Consider the following 16,022-nt stretch of genomic DNA (forward strand, 5'->3'; position numbering starts at 1 on the left):
AGCTGCCCGCAGGATGCAGGGATCACACTGCAGGGCCAGGGTCAACAGATGCCTCAACGGAGCAAGCTGAAGCAAACCCAGCCAAGCCAGACCCTGGGCCACGAGCACATCAAAATAAATCAGGATTATATTATCTTATCAAGGAAAGGAAAAGTGAGGAGGAGAAAACAGCCAGGTTTTTTTAGTAAATAATCCACCTCTGTACGCATCCGGGGTGGCGAATGGATAAATAGATGCTGACTATCAGGGAAGATGTATTTTCTGTTGTCAAGCACGCAGACACTCCACAACATATGTGCTGTGCCTGTGACGCCCTGGCATTCAGCCGTGGAGCTGATTTCAGAGACCTCCCTGCTCAAAAGCAGAACTTGCTTTTGTCAAGGCCACCCCTCAGGGTCACCGAGTGCGCAGGGCCACCAGCCAGAGCTGAGCCCTCCTAAAAACCCAGCTGCAGGGGTGAGGGCTCAGGCTCTTCCCTGCCACCTACCAAGGGGATGCTACCACGCCAGCGCCCCAGGGATGCTGCAGCCCAAAGCGATCCTGCTGGCAGCGTGCAGGGTGCTCTGCAGGGACCCTGCTGGGAGACATGGATTACAAGAGAGACCGTGACACTCCTGAGCCCAGCTCACCCCAGCACCATCGCCACCTCCAACGCCCCTGCGGAGAGCAGCAGCCGGACCTTCCCAGCTCCTTCTATCCTTCCAAAGCAGAAATAAAGAGTTATTTTTCTGGTGCTCAGTACCTCTTGTCAACAAGACACATAGCAGCTGCATCGACATTTATTTAGCATCTCCCCAACAAAGCAGTAGAATCCTTGCATCCTCTCCCTCCTTCTCTGATACATTATTTTTAAAAGCACCAAGCTGGGAAAGGCACCTGGCCAGCCTGGTGCTTGCTGTTCTGCAAAGCAAACGGGTCTTGTTCAATCAATATTTATGCCCCCATCGGTCACAGCTGCAACATGGAGCTCTACCAGCATGTAATGGGGGTAAAATTCATTCATTGCAATTACCAGTGAAAAATCAACAGGGTTTTCATTGACTGCTTATTGTTTCACGGGTATCTCAGACAGCGCCTTGATGTGCAGAGGGTAGATTAATTAAACGAGATGTACAAGGCAGGCTGCTCTTCGTTTGTCCACAGCTGAGGTGACAGGGTGCTGACTCTGGCAGGGCTTCTCACCTCACTCCTGCCCCACAAGGATGCAGGTATCTGTACAGGGAGGTGGCCATGCCGGGAAAACCTCTTTTCCAAGCCCTCCAGAAGAAAAGCAAGTGCTTGAGAAATGGTACCCGTTGATGCACCTCTCCTGTCTCGTCCCACAGATGAGGACGAGACTTTTCTGGTCTGTAAGTCCACACTGTGATGGACATCACATCAAACACACCAGCAGGAGAGAGGAATGGGATTCCATCCCATCTCCTGCATCAGCAAAGCTTTGGACAAGGTCCTAAAAAGCCTGGGTTTGCTCCTAGAGATTCCAGGGTGGGATTTCACCAGTAAAGTGTGACCAAAGTTTCCTCTTCTCTCCCATCCTGGTCCTACCCCTGCCCTCAGCTAAGCCCCCAGCCAACACAAGCTTCCCTGGTGCTAAATGCTCTGTCTTTTTGTCCCCAACAGCTTTGCCACTTCAATCTCTTAATTGTGAAGATCTGAATTTTTGCAGGATACACAGTTATTTTAATCTGTTAAGTGGCTCTGCTGCTATAAAACTGACAGGAATTTAATATCGAGAGACTGTCAGCTGAGCTCCAGGTGCTGAGGCTTTCTAGATGGCAATGATGCAGAAGGAAGCGCAGGCTGGTGCGAGGCACACAAGCACAAAGCTGGCAAGCATCCCTTCGCACTGAGGTCCAATCCTGCAGGGTGCTGAGCACCCCAGAGCACTCTGAACAGGCAGCAAGGGTGCTGAGCCTCTCAGCTCCCAGGAGCCACCCCCACCTGCATCTGAACACACTTAGCTGTAGGAGCTGTAGCATTGCAAACACTAGTACACACCAAGTACATCAGGTCACTTTTTTTAATAAAAGGAACTTCTCCTCTGTAGTTTTTCTCTTGCAATCCAGCCCACAACAGATCTGCCTTCCCTCCAGAGGCTGTCAGCTGTGCTTCAGCCATTCGTCAGAGGGAGCAAGCCAGCATGCAGGAGGGAACAAAGAGAAATGAACACCCCAAACCCAACAAAACCCATCCTCCTGCCCCTCCTGCACACGCTGCTGGCCCCAAGCACCAGAGCCCAGACCCCCAGCAGCCCCTCGCTGCGCTGGGGCTCTGCTATGCACCTGGCTCTCCTCTTTGGTCTGGTATGGATTCACCAAGTGGAAGAGACAGGATGACCACGGGGTTGTCACCTACTCCTCTCCTGCTCCCCCACGAGCACCCCCAGGCAGCCGGGCAGGGGGCACAGGCAGCAGCCCGCACCAGGGGAGCCAGCACGCTAGCAGCGCATTGCTGCAGAGCCAGCTACACACACTCCTCACAAATCAATTTGGGAATTTGCTTGTAATTAATCCCGCGTATCAGTTCCCCTCATTATTTCTTAATGTAATTAAGTTATTAATTTATATGTCCCGTCATCATCGTCCCCCCTCCCAAGGCAAAGCGAAGGGACAGCTCAGAGGGAGGCAGGGGAGATGCTGGCCAGTAGCGCAGGGCCACAACCGCAGATTACCAGCCCGGATCACGACAGCCTATGCCAAGCCCCAGTGCCACCTCCCTGTGTGACTTCAGGTGGGTCACCAACAGCCTGATTTTCCAAGAGGGTTGAGCGACTCCAATTCCTCCGGAGTCAACAAGAGCTAGAAGGATACAAAGTTCAATTAACCTCTCCGGGTCCCGGTTTATCCAGCCAGAAAACTGCCGGGACAGGCTGGAACTAATTAATGCTTGCAAAGTATTTCAAAACCTTCTGCCAAAAGGCCAGAAGGGCAGGAGGCACCGACGAGTCCCAGCTGATCCGTAACCCCAACCAGCCCCATGTCCTTACACCCTCACCCATCAGACTCGGCTTTCCCACAGGATGCGCGCACGGCTGCTAACTGGGCACCCGGCCGGGCCACGCGGGCAAAGCACCTGGCAGAGGCAGGAATGCCGCTGTGGCTCCTCAGCCGATTCATAGGGCTTGCTAAAGGACAGGGCAAGGGTAAGTTTTGCTTACTGCACCAACAGGGCTTGGTCTGCCCTTTGGAAAAGGAAAACCAAAAACCCAAACCCCAAGCGACAGCAGTTAATAACAGCACCAGAGGGATCGGGGATGTTGTCCCAGGAACAGCTTCATGGTCCTAAACGGAGCATGTTATTTTCTTCCATACCCTACCCCCCTGCCAGGAGGGAGTCCCACACCCTAAATCCAGCCTCAGCCTGCTCCGGCCGCCCCAGCACGTACTGCCAGAGGCTGCAAGAGGCAGCGAGGAGGAAGAGGAGGGAAAGGAGATGACAGGGACTGAGGGGAGCAAGGGCTGGCAGCAAGGAGGGCCCTCTGAGCCAGCCTGCCACCAGGCAGCAGTGGGAGACCCATGGAGAAAGGATTAGAGGGGAAAACAGGAGAAAACAGGGAGATGAAGCCAAGTTAATTACAACAGGCAGCTGCGCCCACCTCTCTCGGCACGAGCAGCTCAGGAAAGCTCAGCTACCACCATTGGACCTGTCCCAACCGCCTGGCTCTGCCAGGGCCACGGGAGGCCACGCCAGCAGCGGGTGTCAGGGGTAAGCAGGACTCAAAACCCACAGCAGACCCCTCACCACAAGGACCTGCTCCTTGGAGACCTCGCCAACCCCAACACAGGGTTCTCCACCTATAGGAAAAGTATCACAAGCCTTCCTGTGGGAAGCTGAGCACTGGATCTGGCACAGGATTTGGGGTAAAGGTGGGGGCACAGACCGAAATAACAGCAATGGAGGGGCAAGCTCTCCCTACAGCCAAGGGCGGCAGCTCCGTGAGCAGCGGCTCTGCCACTGGCCCTTGGCAAGCCACCAAGGTGCCCACCGGCGAGCTGGGGCACCGTGGCCTTCCAGCATGAGGCACATGCCGGCAGCCAGGCACGGGCAGCAGGAGACACTACCAGCTGGAACCTGACTTGAGGGGTCTAAAGGTTAAATCCACATGAGGCACGATACACAGCGTGCATATGGCTGCAGAAATAAAGCTTGACCCAGAGTGAAGGCAGAAGAGGGATAAAAAAACCCCAAAACACGTCAGAAAACATTGCCAGTAAAGTTGATGTGGATTTGCTCCATTTCTCCACTGGAGCCGGGTTACAAAGTTTGCACTGCCGTTGGTAACCTACTACCCCCACTAGTTTCTAAAGGAATTTGGGAGGGCAACTCTTAACTGCTCAAGTTTGCAGCAGCAGCAGCAGCTGGTCCCGCTGGCCAGGGGAACGGGACACAGCTCCAGGCTCTGCTCTGGAACGCAGCATCCCTGCCTCTGGAATGTAGCATCCCTGCCTCTGGTAGCCATCAGCTCTGCAGCCGTTCAGAGGGGTTAACTGAAGTGACACCACATCCCTGCTCTCACAACCAGCTTATAATTCATACTGCTCAAAAGCTGTTTGCAAAGCCAAAAAATGCATTAAAAAAAAAAAGAATCTGCACTCAACAGATCTCAAGGGGATGCAACTGTTTTGATCGAAAATTCAGAGGAAATGAAGGAGAGGCAATTTTAGCAGTCAAATTGCTGGAGTTATGGCAACTTGGCAGTTGCAGCTTTGAAACTCGGGGCCTGATCCTGTGCGAAGGGAGAAGTTCACTTCAGCAGCTGCAGGAGCCCAGCCCGGCCTCTAACAGCATCCAACCTGCCCCTCGGGCGGGGGCGCAGGAGCAGAGAGTCAAAATGGGCTGCAAAATGGCAGTGACTGGGCTGCAGCTGGTGCTCAGCGAGAAGCAAGGTTCATCTCAAGGAGAATACAGGGGCTCACGTCACACAGGAGAGATCTGATTTAGCAATTTTTAAGAACGCCGTTCTGATAGAAACCTACTGACACCAAAGCACGGTTAAGAAAGCACTTGTCTTCTCACTGTTTTCAGTGACTTACTGCCTTCCCCCACGTAAATAAATAAATAAATGTATACATAATTATTTATTTTAGGGCCTGAAATTGCATAGACTCATTCTCCTCTGCTAGGATTGAAAGATTTCCGAAAGCCTGAAAAAAACCTCTTCAATCATTTTTATTTAAGAAAAAAAAAAAAAAACCAAACCATGGAAAAGCAATAATTCCTCAGGATGAAGAAATCAAAGTAAGCTTTATGAGTACTGACTTTTTTTTTTTCCTCCCCAATCAGGTCGTTAATTCAGTTGCAGAGGTGACACATGTATGAGACCCTCCAAAGACCTAGCCAACACGTATAGCTGCCATATGTCACAGGCCAAACACTCAGCTGGGTGTCACGGGGGCAAAAAAGGGGCTGGCACCCTTTCTCTGCCACGATAACCTTTAATCTCAGCAGATGTGCAGGACCTGGGCTCTAACCCCAGTGAATTAATTCAAGATTTACAACAGTAGAACCAAGCGCAGCATGGAATCTGCGTCCTTTGGAAAGTTCCCCCTCGGCTGAGCGCCGGCCGCTCCCAGCAGTTGGGGGGGGACGCAGGACCTCGTTACAAGGCGGCTGCTCACAGCCCCCCGGCTTTTCGCAGCACAGCCCCCCCGTGCCACCCCCCGCGTGGAGTGGGATGCTCTGCGCACCCCCCGCTGCCACCCCGCTGCGCGCCGGGGACTCGGACACGCCACTGAAACACGGGGCTGTAAACGCACCCTCTGGCCACCCAGGCTGAGCCTCACACGGCAGCACCCCGACCCCCCACCCCGTCATTAACCACCACCGGCCATTAACAACCCCAGCGGCTTATACCTGCTGCAGCCCTGCCGCCCCCGGGCACCAGCCGCCCCCCCGGCGGTTCGGCCAGGGGGCAGGATCAGGCCCCTCTGCTTTAGGAGGGGGCTGGGAACCGCCGCACGACCCACCGGGGAGACGAGTCGCCCGCCCCCCACGCGTGACACAAAACACGCGCTTCATTTTCTTGGGGCGCCCCCCTATCCCCCGGCCCCGACGCGAGGGATGCTCGAAGTTGGCGGCGGGGCACCGGTGCCCGTGCACCTCCCGTGCATCCCCCCTGCCCCCCCGCCGGACCCCGCGGCGCGGGGAGCCCCGCCGGCGGCAGCCCCGCCGAACCGGCCCGGGGGGGGCGGGGACGGGGACTAGGGTTGCCGCTGCCCAAGGCCGTGCGGAGGAGGGGGTTCATTCCCCGCGACGGGGGGGGTAAGGCAAGATCCCGCTCCCCCCGCGCAGGCACAGAGCCGGTGCAAAACTTCCCGGTGAGCGCGATGGGGTGGGGGGTCCCGAAAGCCGCCGGGAACTTCGTCCCGCCGCGCCCCCGCCTTACCTCCGGCGCGCGCCCCTCGGCCCCCGCCGCCTCCAACTTCCTCCGGGCCCCGAGGAAGAGGAGGAGGAGGGCGGCGAGCCAGAGCACCCCCAGCACCGACAGCGCCAGCCGCCGCGGCGGCCGCCTCATCCTCGGCGGGGGTGGGCACAGCCGGGGGGGCCGGGCAGCGGGGCGAGGCGGCCAGCAGGGGCTCGCCCGCCCGCCCGCCTCGGAGCCGCTGGTGCGAGTCCCGGGCTGTGTGTGCTCTGCAGGGGAGGGGAGGAGGAAGAGGAGGAGGAGGAGGAGGAGGAGGCGCCGGGAGGTGGGGGGGGGGGGGGGGGGGCTGGAGCCGGTGCCGCTCGCCGAGGGAAGGTGCTGCGCCCAGGCAGCCCTGCCCTCACCGCTCCGCCGGGGATGGGGACCCCGGGTGTCACCGGCTGGGGGGGTGACGGGGGTGACGGGGGGCGCCCATCTCACCGCGCCCCGGGTGTGGGTCCGGGTCCGGGTCCCATCCCCCCGCAGCGCCGCCGCCAGCCTGGCCCGGGTCGGTCCCGGTCCCGGTCCCCGGCCGGCCGCGGGTCCGCGGGACGGCACCGTTGCACCGGGCAGGGGAGGCTCAGACACGATGGGAAGATTAATTTATCCAATTGAAACAGCAGGGGGAATTCAGGTAGGTGGAATTTAATTACTGGATGTGGAAGAGAAGATGTGAGTCTCCAAAGCTGTCAAAAGCACTTAAAAAATAAAATCATAATCATGAGCTGTTGGCGTGTCGGCAGCAGCCGTGGTCCTGCGGGGATGGCCCTCAGCCATCAGCCGTGTCCTGTGGGACGGTCCCTGCTGGCTCCGTGCGCAGCCCAGGCACAGCGAGCCTGTCCACGCAGGGCAGCCAAAGTGGGAATTATAGATATTGCTAAGGGGAAAGTAAAAACAAAAACAACAAAAAAACCCACCAAAACAAAACAAAAAAAACCCACCAACAGAGCAAGACTCCAGGAAAGAGCTGCCTCACCCAGGTGTCCCTGCTCACCTGCCTGACTCGCTGCTGCTCCGATCCCGCCACTAACAAGTACTGCACGAGCTGAGCAACCCCTTGCAGAAGACATTAGAGAATAAATTAAGTATTGGAGCAGATGTGAGTCATTCATGTTAGTACAAAAACTATAGAACAAACCCCATAAAAACAGGAATCCATGCATAAAGTAACATATGGAATGAATTGGAGATAAGATGTCAAGTGCTGGGAAGTCCGATGCACATGTTGTAAACAACCTCTCCTATGCATTTCCCACACACTCCTCCTGGTTTTATTATTTCCTGCAGTTGTTTTCTGTCACTTGCTAATTTATCATTTGTGATCTTCATCCTCTGTCCTCCTCTGATTTATTTCCAGGGCTCAGTAAGCCCTTCTTCCCTAACATTATCCATGCCTCTCAGGCCCAACATTCACAGAAAGATGCCCAGATAAAAATTTCATTAGCATCCACAAAAAGGGACATTCCTCTTTCTTTGTTTTAAGGCTGTCTGACTTTAAAATACCTTTACCAGAATGATGAAATCCAGGTCCAGCAGGCAGGCTTAGGCTGAACTTTCTTTTACAACAACGGCAGCAGTGCAACCAAGCAGGAGCAGAACTAACTGGGGGCAAAGAGAACAGAAAGCCCCGGTGCCCTGGTGAGCCACCAGCCCGATGTCACTGGGAAACATGTGCCAGCCTGAAAATGCCACCTCTTCCCATGGTGTGCATCGTTTGTCATGCCAGTTAACCTTCCTCAGCCCGGTGCTCAGGGGAGCTGACCTCTGGCTCTACCTCTGGTAGCACTCCGGCTCTGCCACCATGAGACATCTCTGCCCAGCCTAGGGGGGACCTGCAGGTGGGTGCAGGTGTCGCTCTCTTCCCCAGACTGTTACTTTATGCTTTCTCCTGGAAGCTACAGCGAAGACCCTGAACAACTTTCAGCAGCTGAGGCACATAAATGGTGGCTTTTCACATGGCTTATAGTTGTTTTCTTACCTTATGCCCACCCCAGCTATTGGCATGGGCTGGTTGCTGCCTCTCACATGCCTTTGGAGCAGAAATGGCTTTTTGTCCAAAAAGATCATCTTGCTACAAGTAGAAAGTAGCCACCAGCGCTTTCCTGGCTGGGACAAAGCGACCTCAGCTGCCGTAATGCAGCGTTCCCTTGACATGTTTGCAGAAGGTGCTTTAGTTTTTCTTACCAGACCTCTCTCCGTGCTGGGAGAGCTTATCCAGATAGAGGCACCTGGGGGGTGTTATCATTCAAAGCTGGATTAAAAACCTTGTATTTTTTTGTAGGTCAGACTTTCAGCAGAAGTTATTAAAAAACGGGGGGGGGGGGGATATAGAAAATATCAGGAAAATACATTACAAATTAGATTACAGGTAAGGTAATAAATAGGACATACCTGACAAAAATGCAATCAGATAATGCTATCTTATTACCTTGAGAAACAACTCCCTCTGCTGAGGGAAAGCTTTATTGGCAGGGCTCAGCGCCGTGATGAACAGCCCGGTGCCCGGCAGAGATAACGGGCCAAGGCCTGACTCTTCCCTGCTGACAGCAGCTCTGGGCCTGCCCTGTGCAGCGTCCCGCCGTGGGACAGGAGATTCGAGGAGCTCTAGCAATGCATACGGTCTCCAGGAAAGTATATTCCTTCTGAGCGTGTGCGTGCTGGGACAGGGCACGCGTCCGGCAGATGATGGTAACAGCTATTTAAACAAGAAGGTGGCAAGAGTACAAATCTGTGGGTTCAGAGTTGTTTGAAGTCATGGACTTTCAGAGACTTGCATACAAATTCTACTGCAATTCCATTAAAACCGTGGCAATAAAAAAATCGTCTGTTGTATTATTGATACCCCTATCTTCCCCATTTTTCTAATTTTTCATCTGCCAATCTCGGCTGCTTCACGAGTGAGGTCCATAACATACTACTTGTTTCCAGGAGAGCAATGTTGAAGGCCAGCAGTACCGCCAGGAACAAACAGCCCGGGACACGGGCCTTTAGCGTGCGGTGGCGTGGGCACGGCGGGGCTGACAGAGGCGATGGCTCCGTGAGAGCAGACAAAGGACATCGTTCTGAGTGGAAGGGGGACTCCACAACCGCAGCCTCAGGTGATGGCCCTGCAGGGTCCTGCCTTTAAGAAAAGGGCAGTGGGCAAAGCAGCTGTCCTCGCTATTTATTTCAAGGGCATCTATAAAGCACATTTCAAGGCAATTTCATCCCACCGGGTCTCGAAACCAGCTGGGCGCTGCTTCAGTGCGGTTTTTACTCCTGGGTTGGAGTTCAGTTCAGATCTGAGGTCCCGTCTGCAGGCTAAAAACCCGTGTTTCTTTTCCAAAAGGATGACAAATAGTTTGCAGTTGGATCTGGGAAAATTGAAAGGGGCTCAAACAGATACACTCAAGAAGCGATCAGAGGAAAGGATCAAAACCTACCCCCGGCCTGCAACGGTGAGGAGTGTCGGCTGAACATCACAGGTTATTGTAAGATGGAGCAACCCCACCGAGCTCTGGCTGATAAGGGCCTCCTAGGACATGGAGCCCCGCTGCTGGGGGGGGTCTGGTACGGCCCAGCTCTCACCGCTGGTTATGGCAGCACACCTTCCCCACAAAGAGGTGCTGCTTGTGGTAGCAGACATATCAGAACGAACGTTTGTTTGCAGAAATAAGAGATCAGCATGTGAAAGGGTCAGCATGGTAACACACGGTCACACAGGGAGATGGATTTCATTCAGTGGTCAACAGGACCCTCGTGCTCCCTGCTCCGGGCTTGGGGAAAGAAGTTTTTCTCCCACCCCTGGAAGAGGGTGTGCTGCGCTTACTGGATTTAACCAGGCTGAGGAGAGGGCCAGGAGAGGGGGGAGAGCACATCAGACTGCTCCCACATAGCTGTTTTGGCCGGTGCTGAGCATCTGCATATTTCACAAGGAGCCCAGCTGTCCCTTGTCACCCAGCAGCTGAGGTGCCCGCCTGGGTGCGGGGCCTCCAGCAGAGCAAGCCAACACACGGCCCTGGCCCAGGCACCACGCCGACAGCCCCAGTGACTCAGAAACCATTTGCCACTCGTCTAGGGGTGGAGCTGTGCTTCAGATGGTCAGTGACTCTTCCAGGTTTATATTTGATATGGGAACAAAAATACCTTTTAGGATCTGCAGCTGTTCCAAAAGCCTCCAGGTCACTTGGTCTGTTCTTAATCCGGTCAACGTGGGCAGAAGAAGGGAAGAAGCCAGCAAGTCCTTTGCACAGGAGCAAGGAGAGGTGTTTGCTTTGCGATGGGGATCCACCAGCTCTGCAGCACTTGTCACCATCGTGCCTTGGTCCGGTGGCATTATTACTGCAAGGCTGCAAGTGTGTACCAAGCTGGTGGCTCCTAGCCACAGCTGCCAGCACACACAGCCCGCAGGGTTGTGAACAGTAGCAAGGACTCTCTGCCGCCTCAGGCAGTCCCCTATGATGTCAAAAAGCAGCTTCCACAAAGGCTGTTGAAGATACCGTGAACATTATCCCACATTTTTGTGGCAGGTAAGCTCTGCCTTTGCTTTTGTGCTGTGATGAGAGCCAAAAAAAAGATGAGTGGTTACGGTCTCCCTGGGTGCCCTCAGAGAAAACCACAAATGTTAGAGACAGCTCTGGCCTAATACCAGGAGAACTGTAAGTTAAAGTTCTTGAAAAAAGTAAAGCTTTGTAGTTGGCTCTCTCTTTTCCCTCCCTGAGATAGCAGAGCTGTAGCTTGTCCTACATCTGCAGCCTAAACAAAGGTCAGACATGAAGCTGTGAAGTACTCACCTGCTCCACTTGGGAATGATATCTCTCTGCACCTCCTCACCTACTGCTGCAATCAGAAAGGGAAACGGAGGAATTCCTGCAGGCTTTTTGCCACTATTGGAGATGCAAGCAGATCTTTTTCAGTAACTGTAAAGGATTTTTTTTTTCTTTTTAATTAAACCACAAGCATTCTTTTCTAGCAAACTTTCCATGATGGCATCTCCAGTTAATTAAAGGTTTAAGCTGTCAGGAAATGTGATGCCTTTAAAAAAAAAAAAAAAGAAAAAAGAAAAAAAAAAAAAGAGGAGAGCTACTTTAATAGCATTTGTTAATTGAAGTTCTCATCAAGTCAGCTGCAGGAACACAAGCTGTTCCCTGAGTAGATGGGCACCAGCACACATCCAGGCATTCGCCTGCAGTTCCAACAAGTCAGGCTTCCCACGTTCAGCCTAGCTTGTGTGCCCCCCATGGATGAGGCAGTGCTGAGCTCCCTCAGCATCAGGGCAAATGCAAAAACTTCTCCATAGTAAAACTGGAGGAGGTTGGGAGGAATTCTTGCCCACCACAAGGTATTACATCTTGCATTTTTAGCAACTGCAATCAAGTGGCCACCCACTTGCACTTGTGTTTAATTCACATTCTCCCCAGTCTTTGTCTCCATATGCTGGATCATAGGTTTTTCTGGATCAGACGCAGCCTTTTTACTAGCTCCCAAAGTTTCCAGGTGCCCAGCAGTGCCAGTACAAGCAGGTGTGGGAACAAGAGCCAGAGTAATGGGAGATTTGAAGTGAGATGCACTGCTGGGCTACACATTAGGGAGCACAAGAACAGATCCCTTGGGCAGTGCTCCACTGTGGCCACCTTCAGTACCGTTCACTGACTGCTTTTGACCAGCCCTGCTTTTGGGTAGTTTATTGCCACAACAGACTTAAGTCTTCTGGGTCCTGTCTGTCTCCAGGTGTCTGTGGTGGTTGATAGTCTCTCCTAATGCTCCCCAACACAGGCATTTTCTGGGAAAAGCCCACGTATAAGCAATGGCTGCTGAACCCACCGCCTGTTTTTCCAGTGTTTTGGCCAGGAGGAAGCTGCCTAGCTCCAGGTCACTGCATCAGCAACCAGCGGCAGCCACAGCAAAAGGCCACAGAGGAGCATTTGAGGCAAGAGGCAGCAGATAGCTTTATGGGCCAAGTGGCAGCAAACGATCAATAAGCAAACACAGCCCAGGGCAGATGAATCTTTACCCACAGCACCTGAGCCTGGAAGGTCCTGGGCACCTTGCAGTCCTCAGAACAGCTCTGGCAGGCAACCAGGGGACCCCAGAGCTGCCGTAAATCTACAGGGGAAGCTCAGCTCAGCTCTACCCAAGGAGATGCATTCCTGTGTGCACGCATGCGTGTGCACACCCCCTCCCCATCCATCTCCAAGAAAGCAGAGAACTCTGCCAGAGTTCAGACCAAACCATTTTGTTACTCTGAATATGCTAAATCAGTCCTGTCACCCAGCTGCAGGACTATATCCCTTAGACACATTCAGGCCCATAACTGGGGTTTGGACAGGTGACACTCAACAGAATAAAGAACAAGTCAGGTGGTGGGTGAGAGAACACATTAGGCAAAATAAAGCTTTGTCCTTAAAACACCTTTAATGCCTCTGTCCTTTTGTGTGCAGGTGTTAAGCAACCTTCAGAGCCAAATCTCTACTTCTGTGATATGTAAGCGTGGCCTGATGCCAACTGGGATTTAGGCATCTATTAACACAGCTGGCAATATGTAATATTGCACCAGGCATTTTGTGGGAAGGAGCGTTTTCACAGCTGGATGAAAAGTTTTGCCCTCGTCTTCCACTTAGAAAATTCTTCATAAAAAACATTCTTGACTGTTCATCCCTCCCCTCCCCTGAGGGATCCAAAAACTGAAGAGAGCAAACCATACACCACCTAACTTCTTAAGATTTCAATCCCATTATTTAGGTGAAGCGTCTAGGAATAGACATTTCTTCCGTATACAATCCAACACTTTAAGTATGAAGACAGAGTGATTTATATTTGATCAGGCAATTTCTGCTCTCAGCAGAAAAGCCCCAAGGGGCTAACAACTAACCCTGCATTTCCTTGGAAAATAGTTAAAAGCAAGCAGTTACTCCACACAAAGAGTATATAACAGCAAGGTCTACATTTGCTCCATGTCGACCTTTTCGTGGGATCCACTGTGATCTCCCACATGAAAACACTCACGGTGCTACAAATCTTGCCTGCCTACAAGGGAACATTATTCTACTGTGAATGTGCTCAGGTGGATTAACATCTTTTCCATCACCAAATCATTGCTGTTGGTTAGAAAGCAAAGCATCAGCTTGATTTCCCCACTAGCATGACAAAATCTCAAGGCTGCTGTTTAGAAAACAAAGTAATATTTAATTGCACACATTCGTTTTGCTGTTATTGAGCAAGTTAGAAGCCCAACAGCATTATTTTTCCTTCCCCACATAGCACCTCATTAATGCATTCAAACCTGTTAGAATTTGTTAGTCCCAGAGGCTCTTGTTGAACCTGAACGATCAATAGATGCAAACAGAGCAGGTAAAAAGGCAATCAGGGTCCTGGAAAGTTGAACTGTTTTCCATTAGGACACCATAATAACTTCCCCTGAATGAGCATTTCAACAACTGGTGCTACAAGCAAGGGGACATCCCAGGTAGGAGCAACCCAGGTGAGACACAGGAGGGTAAAAAAACCGCATCTTGGTTTAACTGCACAGAGCAAAATGTGCTCTGGACAGCAAGATGTGCTTCAAACAGCTCGGGCTATCCCATGCAGGAGAGGTATTTCACAGAAATTCTGCATATGGGAGATAATTGGAGGAAACCGCTCCAACGTTTCGGGTGCTGATCTCCTCACAGTAATGAGCGCACGAGCAGACAATGTATATGCATGAGAACATAATTAAGAGCGGTAAAACCTGGAAGATTTTCAAAACTCTATGGCAATTACCAACTTAAACACACAAAAAATTAATGTAGCCTTATACCCAAAGGAAAGTTATTATTCAGAGTGCCTTGCCTCATTATAGTTAGCTCCAGCTCAAACAGCAGGCTAGCAAGCAGGGGAGAGCTGCCTTCCATTAGCAGCAGGTGCTCTCCCTGGGACAGAGGCAGGATGCTGACATCCTTCTGCTCTTGCCGAGACATCTCAAATGGTCCCAGAATGCTTTCTTGGAACAAAAATAGAAAGTGGAGGGTGCACATGACTGGCAGCTTGGGCTCCCCTGTTGCTCTTTGGGCCTCTCTGGTGAAGAGTATTCATGGACAAAGAGCCACCCTGTGCAAATAGATTCACTAAATAAATGTGGTAATTATACTGAATATTATTCTCAGTAGAAACAGCAGCAGGGAAATGATTTGCATAAGAAATGTGGATTATTCATGTAAATGAATGTGTTATTTGTTTATAGAAAAGATTAAGTCTCATCTAAAGACCTAGAACTCAGCTATACGTAAAAGCTAACACTTAACCAAGCATCTTATGGCTTCAGTGTGCTCTGCCCACCTTTGTCAAATTCATCTTTGCACAACTGGCTATGTTTTTCTCACCAGTCCCTTTTGCTAAGGCTCAAACTCCCCTCATTCCAGGGGATAGTTAATCTCCAGGGAGCCTGTTTTGGCTGCCATTAAAGTACCTTTACAGGAATTCAAGCTTTTAATCTTTGTTAAGATTAAGCAAGCTGAGCCTAGTGCCAGGAAAAAGAGGAGCAGTTTCTAGTTTGAAGAGCTGTACAAAAAGCCTGACTTGGGAGGATGGATCCTTTCATTTTCTTCCCCCATGTGCTGGATGCAAGGGGAGGCTCAGGTCCCAGGCTGGCTCTGTCTGCACAGTCCAGAAGCAGCCAGGAATATCCTCGGTTTTGGGGGGCAATAATATGTCAGAGCAGGCTTGCACAGCCTTTCAGCCTCCAAAGAGCTGGGCTACTGATGGAGACACTGTGTGCCCACCTTCCACCATTTGTGCTACCTAAGCAATACAAAAGGGGTTGTATCCCATTGCAACCAGCTCCTATTAACATCAGGACAGCCACATCCCCCACTGCAGCAATCCCAAACCCAGGGTTACTCAGCAAGGGAGAAACACTGACTTAACACAAAAAGCAGAGAGGCAGCCTTAGCTGATGCTGCAGGACCTCCACCCTGCCACTCACCCCTGCAAAACAGCTAGCTCAGCTCCTGGACTCAGGCAGGGAAGGGCACAAGCATCCAGCACAGCCTCTTAGAAAAGCAACTTTACCAAAGATCAGGAGACCTTCTCACTAAGCTTTGCCCTCAAGACCCTGCTAACTACAGGCAGCTCTTCTTCTATTGCCAACCATATCCTGGGCTGCACTGAAGAAGTGCAGCCAGCAGGTCGAGGGAGGTGCTTCTCCCCCTCTGCTCTTGTGAGACCCCACCTGGAGGCTGCCTTCAGCTCTGGGGTCCTCGGCACAGGAAAGACATGGACCTGTTGGAGCGGGTCCACAGGAGGCCACAAGAATGATCAGAGGGATGAACAGTTCTCCTGTGAAGACAGGCTGAGAGAGTTGGGGTTGTTCAGCCTGGAGAAGCGAAGGCTCTGGGGAGACCTTATAGTGGCCTTTCAGTACTTAGAGGGGTCTCATAAGAAAGCTGGAGGCAAACTTTTTAGCAGGGCCTGTTGCAATAGGACAAGGGGTAATGGCTTTAAACCAAAAGAGGGTAAATTTAGACTAGATATAAGAAAGATATCTTTTACAATGTTTTTACTGGAACAGGTTGCCCAGAGAGGTGGCAGATGTCCCATCCCTGGAAACATTCAAGGCTGGTTTGGATGGGGCTCTGAGCAACCTGATCTAGTTCAAGCTGTCCCT

At 52.0% G+C, this 16,022-nt stretch overlaps 1 protein-coding gene across 1 annotated transcript in view; it reads right to left on the reverse strand.

Annotated features, from left to right (window-relative positions):
- GALNT14 (polypeptide N-acetylgalactosaminyltransferase 14) overlaps positions 1-6,643 on the reverse strand; it is a 100,663-nt gene extending 94,020 nt beyond the window's left edge. Inside the window, exon 1 of the mRNA XM_056357623.1 lies at positions 6,386-6,643. Within this exon, the coding sequence (XP_056213598.1) occupies positions 6,386-6,514 (129 nt within the window). The 5' untranslated portion in view covers positions 6,515-6,643. The remainder of the gene's footprint in view (positions 1-6,385) is intronic.
- Positions 6,644-16,022: the final 9,379 nt, after the last annotated feature.

This window comes from Falco biarmicus, chromosome 12, assembly GCF_023638135.1.
Source record: "Falco biarmicus isolate bFalBia1 chromosome 12, bFalBia1.pri, whole genome shotgun sequence".
In the NCBI taxonomy this organism is placed as follows: domain Eukaryota; kingdom Metazoa; phylum Chordata; class Aves; order Falconiformes; family Falconidae; genus Falco; species Falco biarmicus.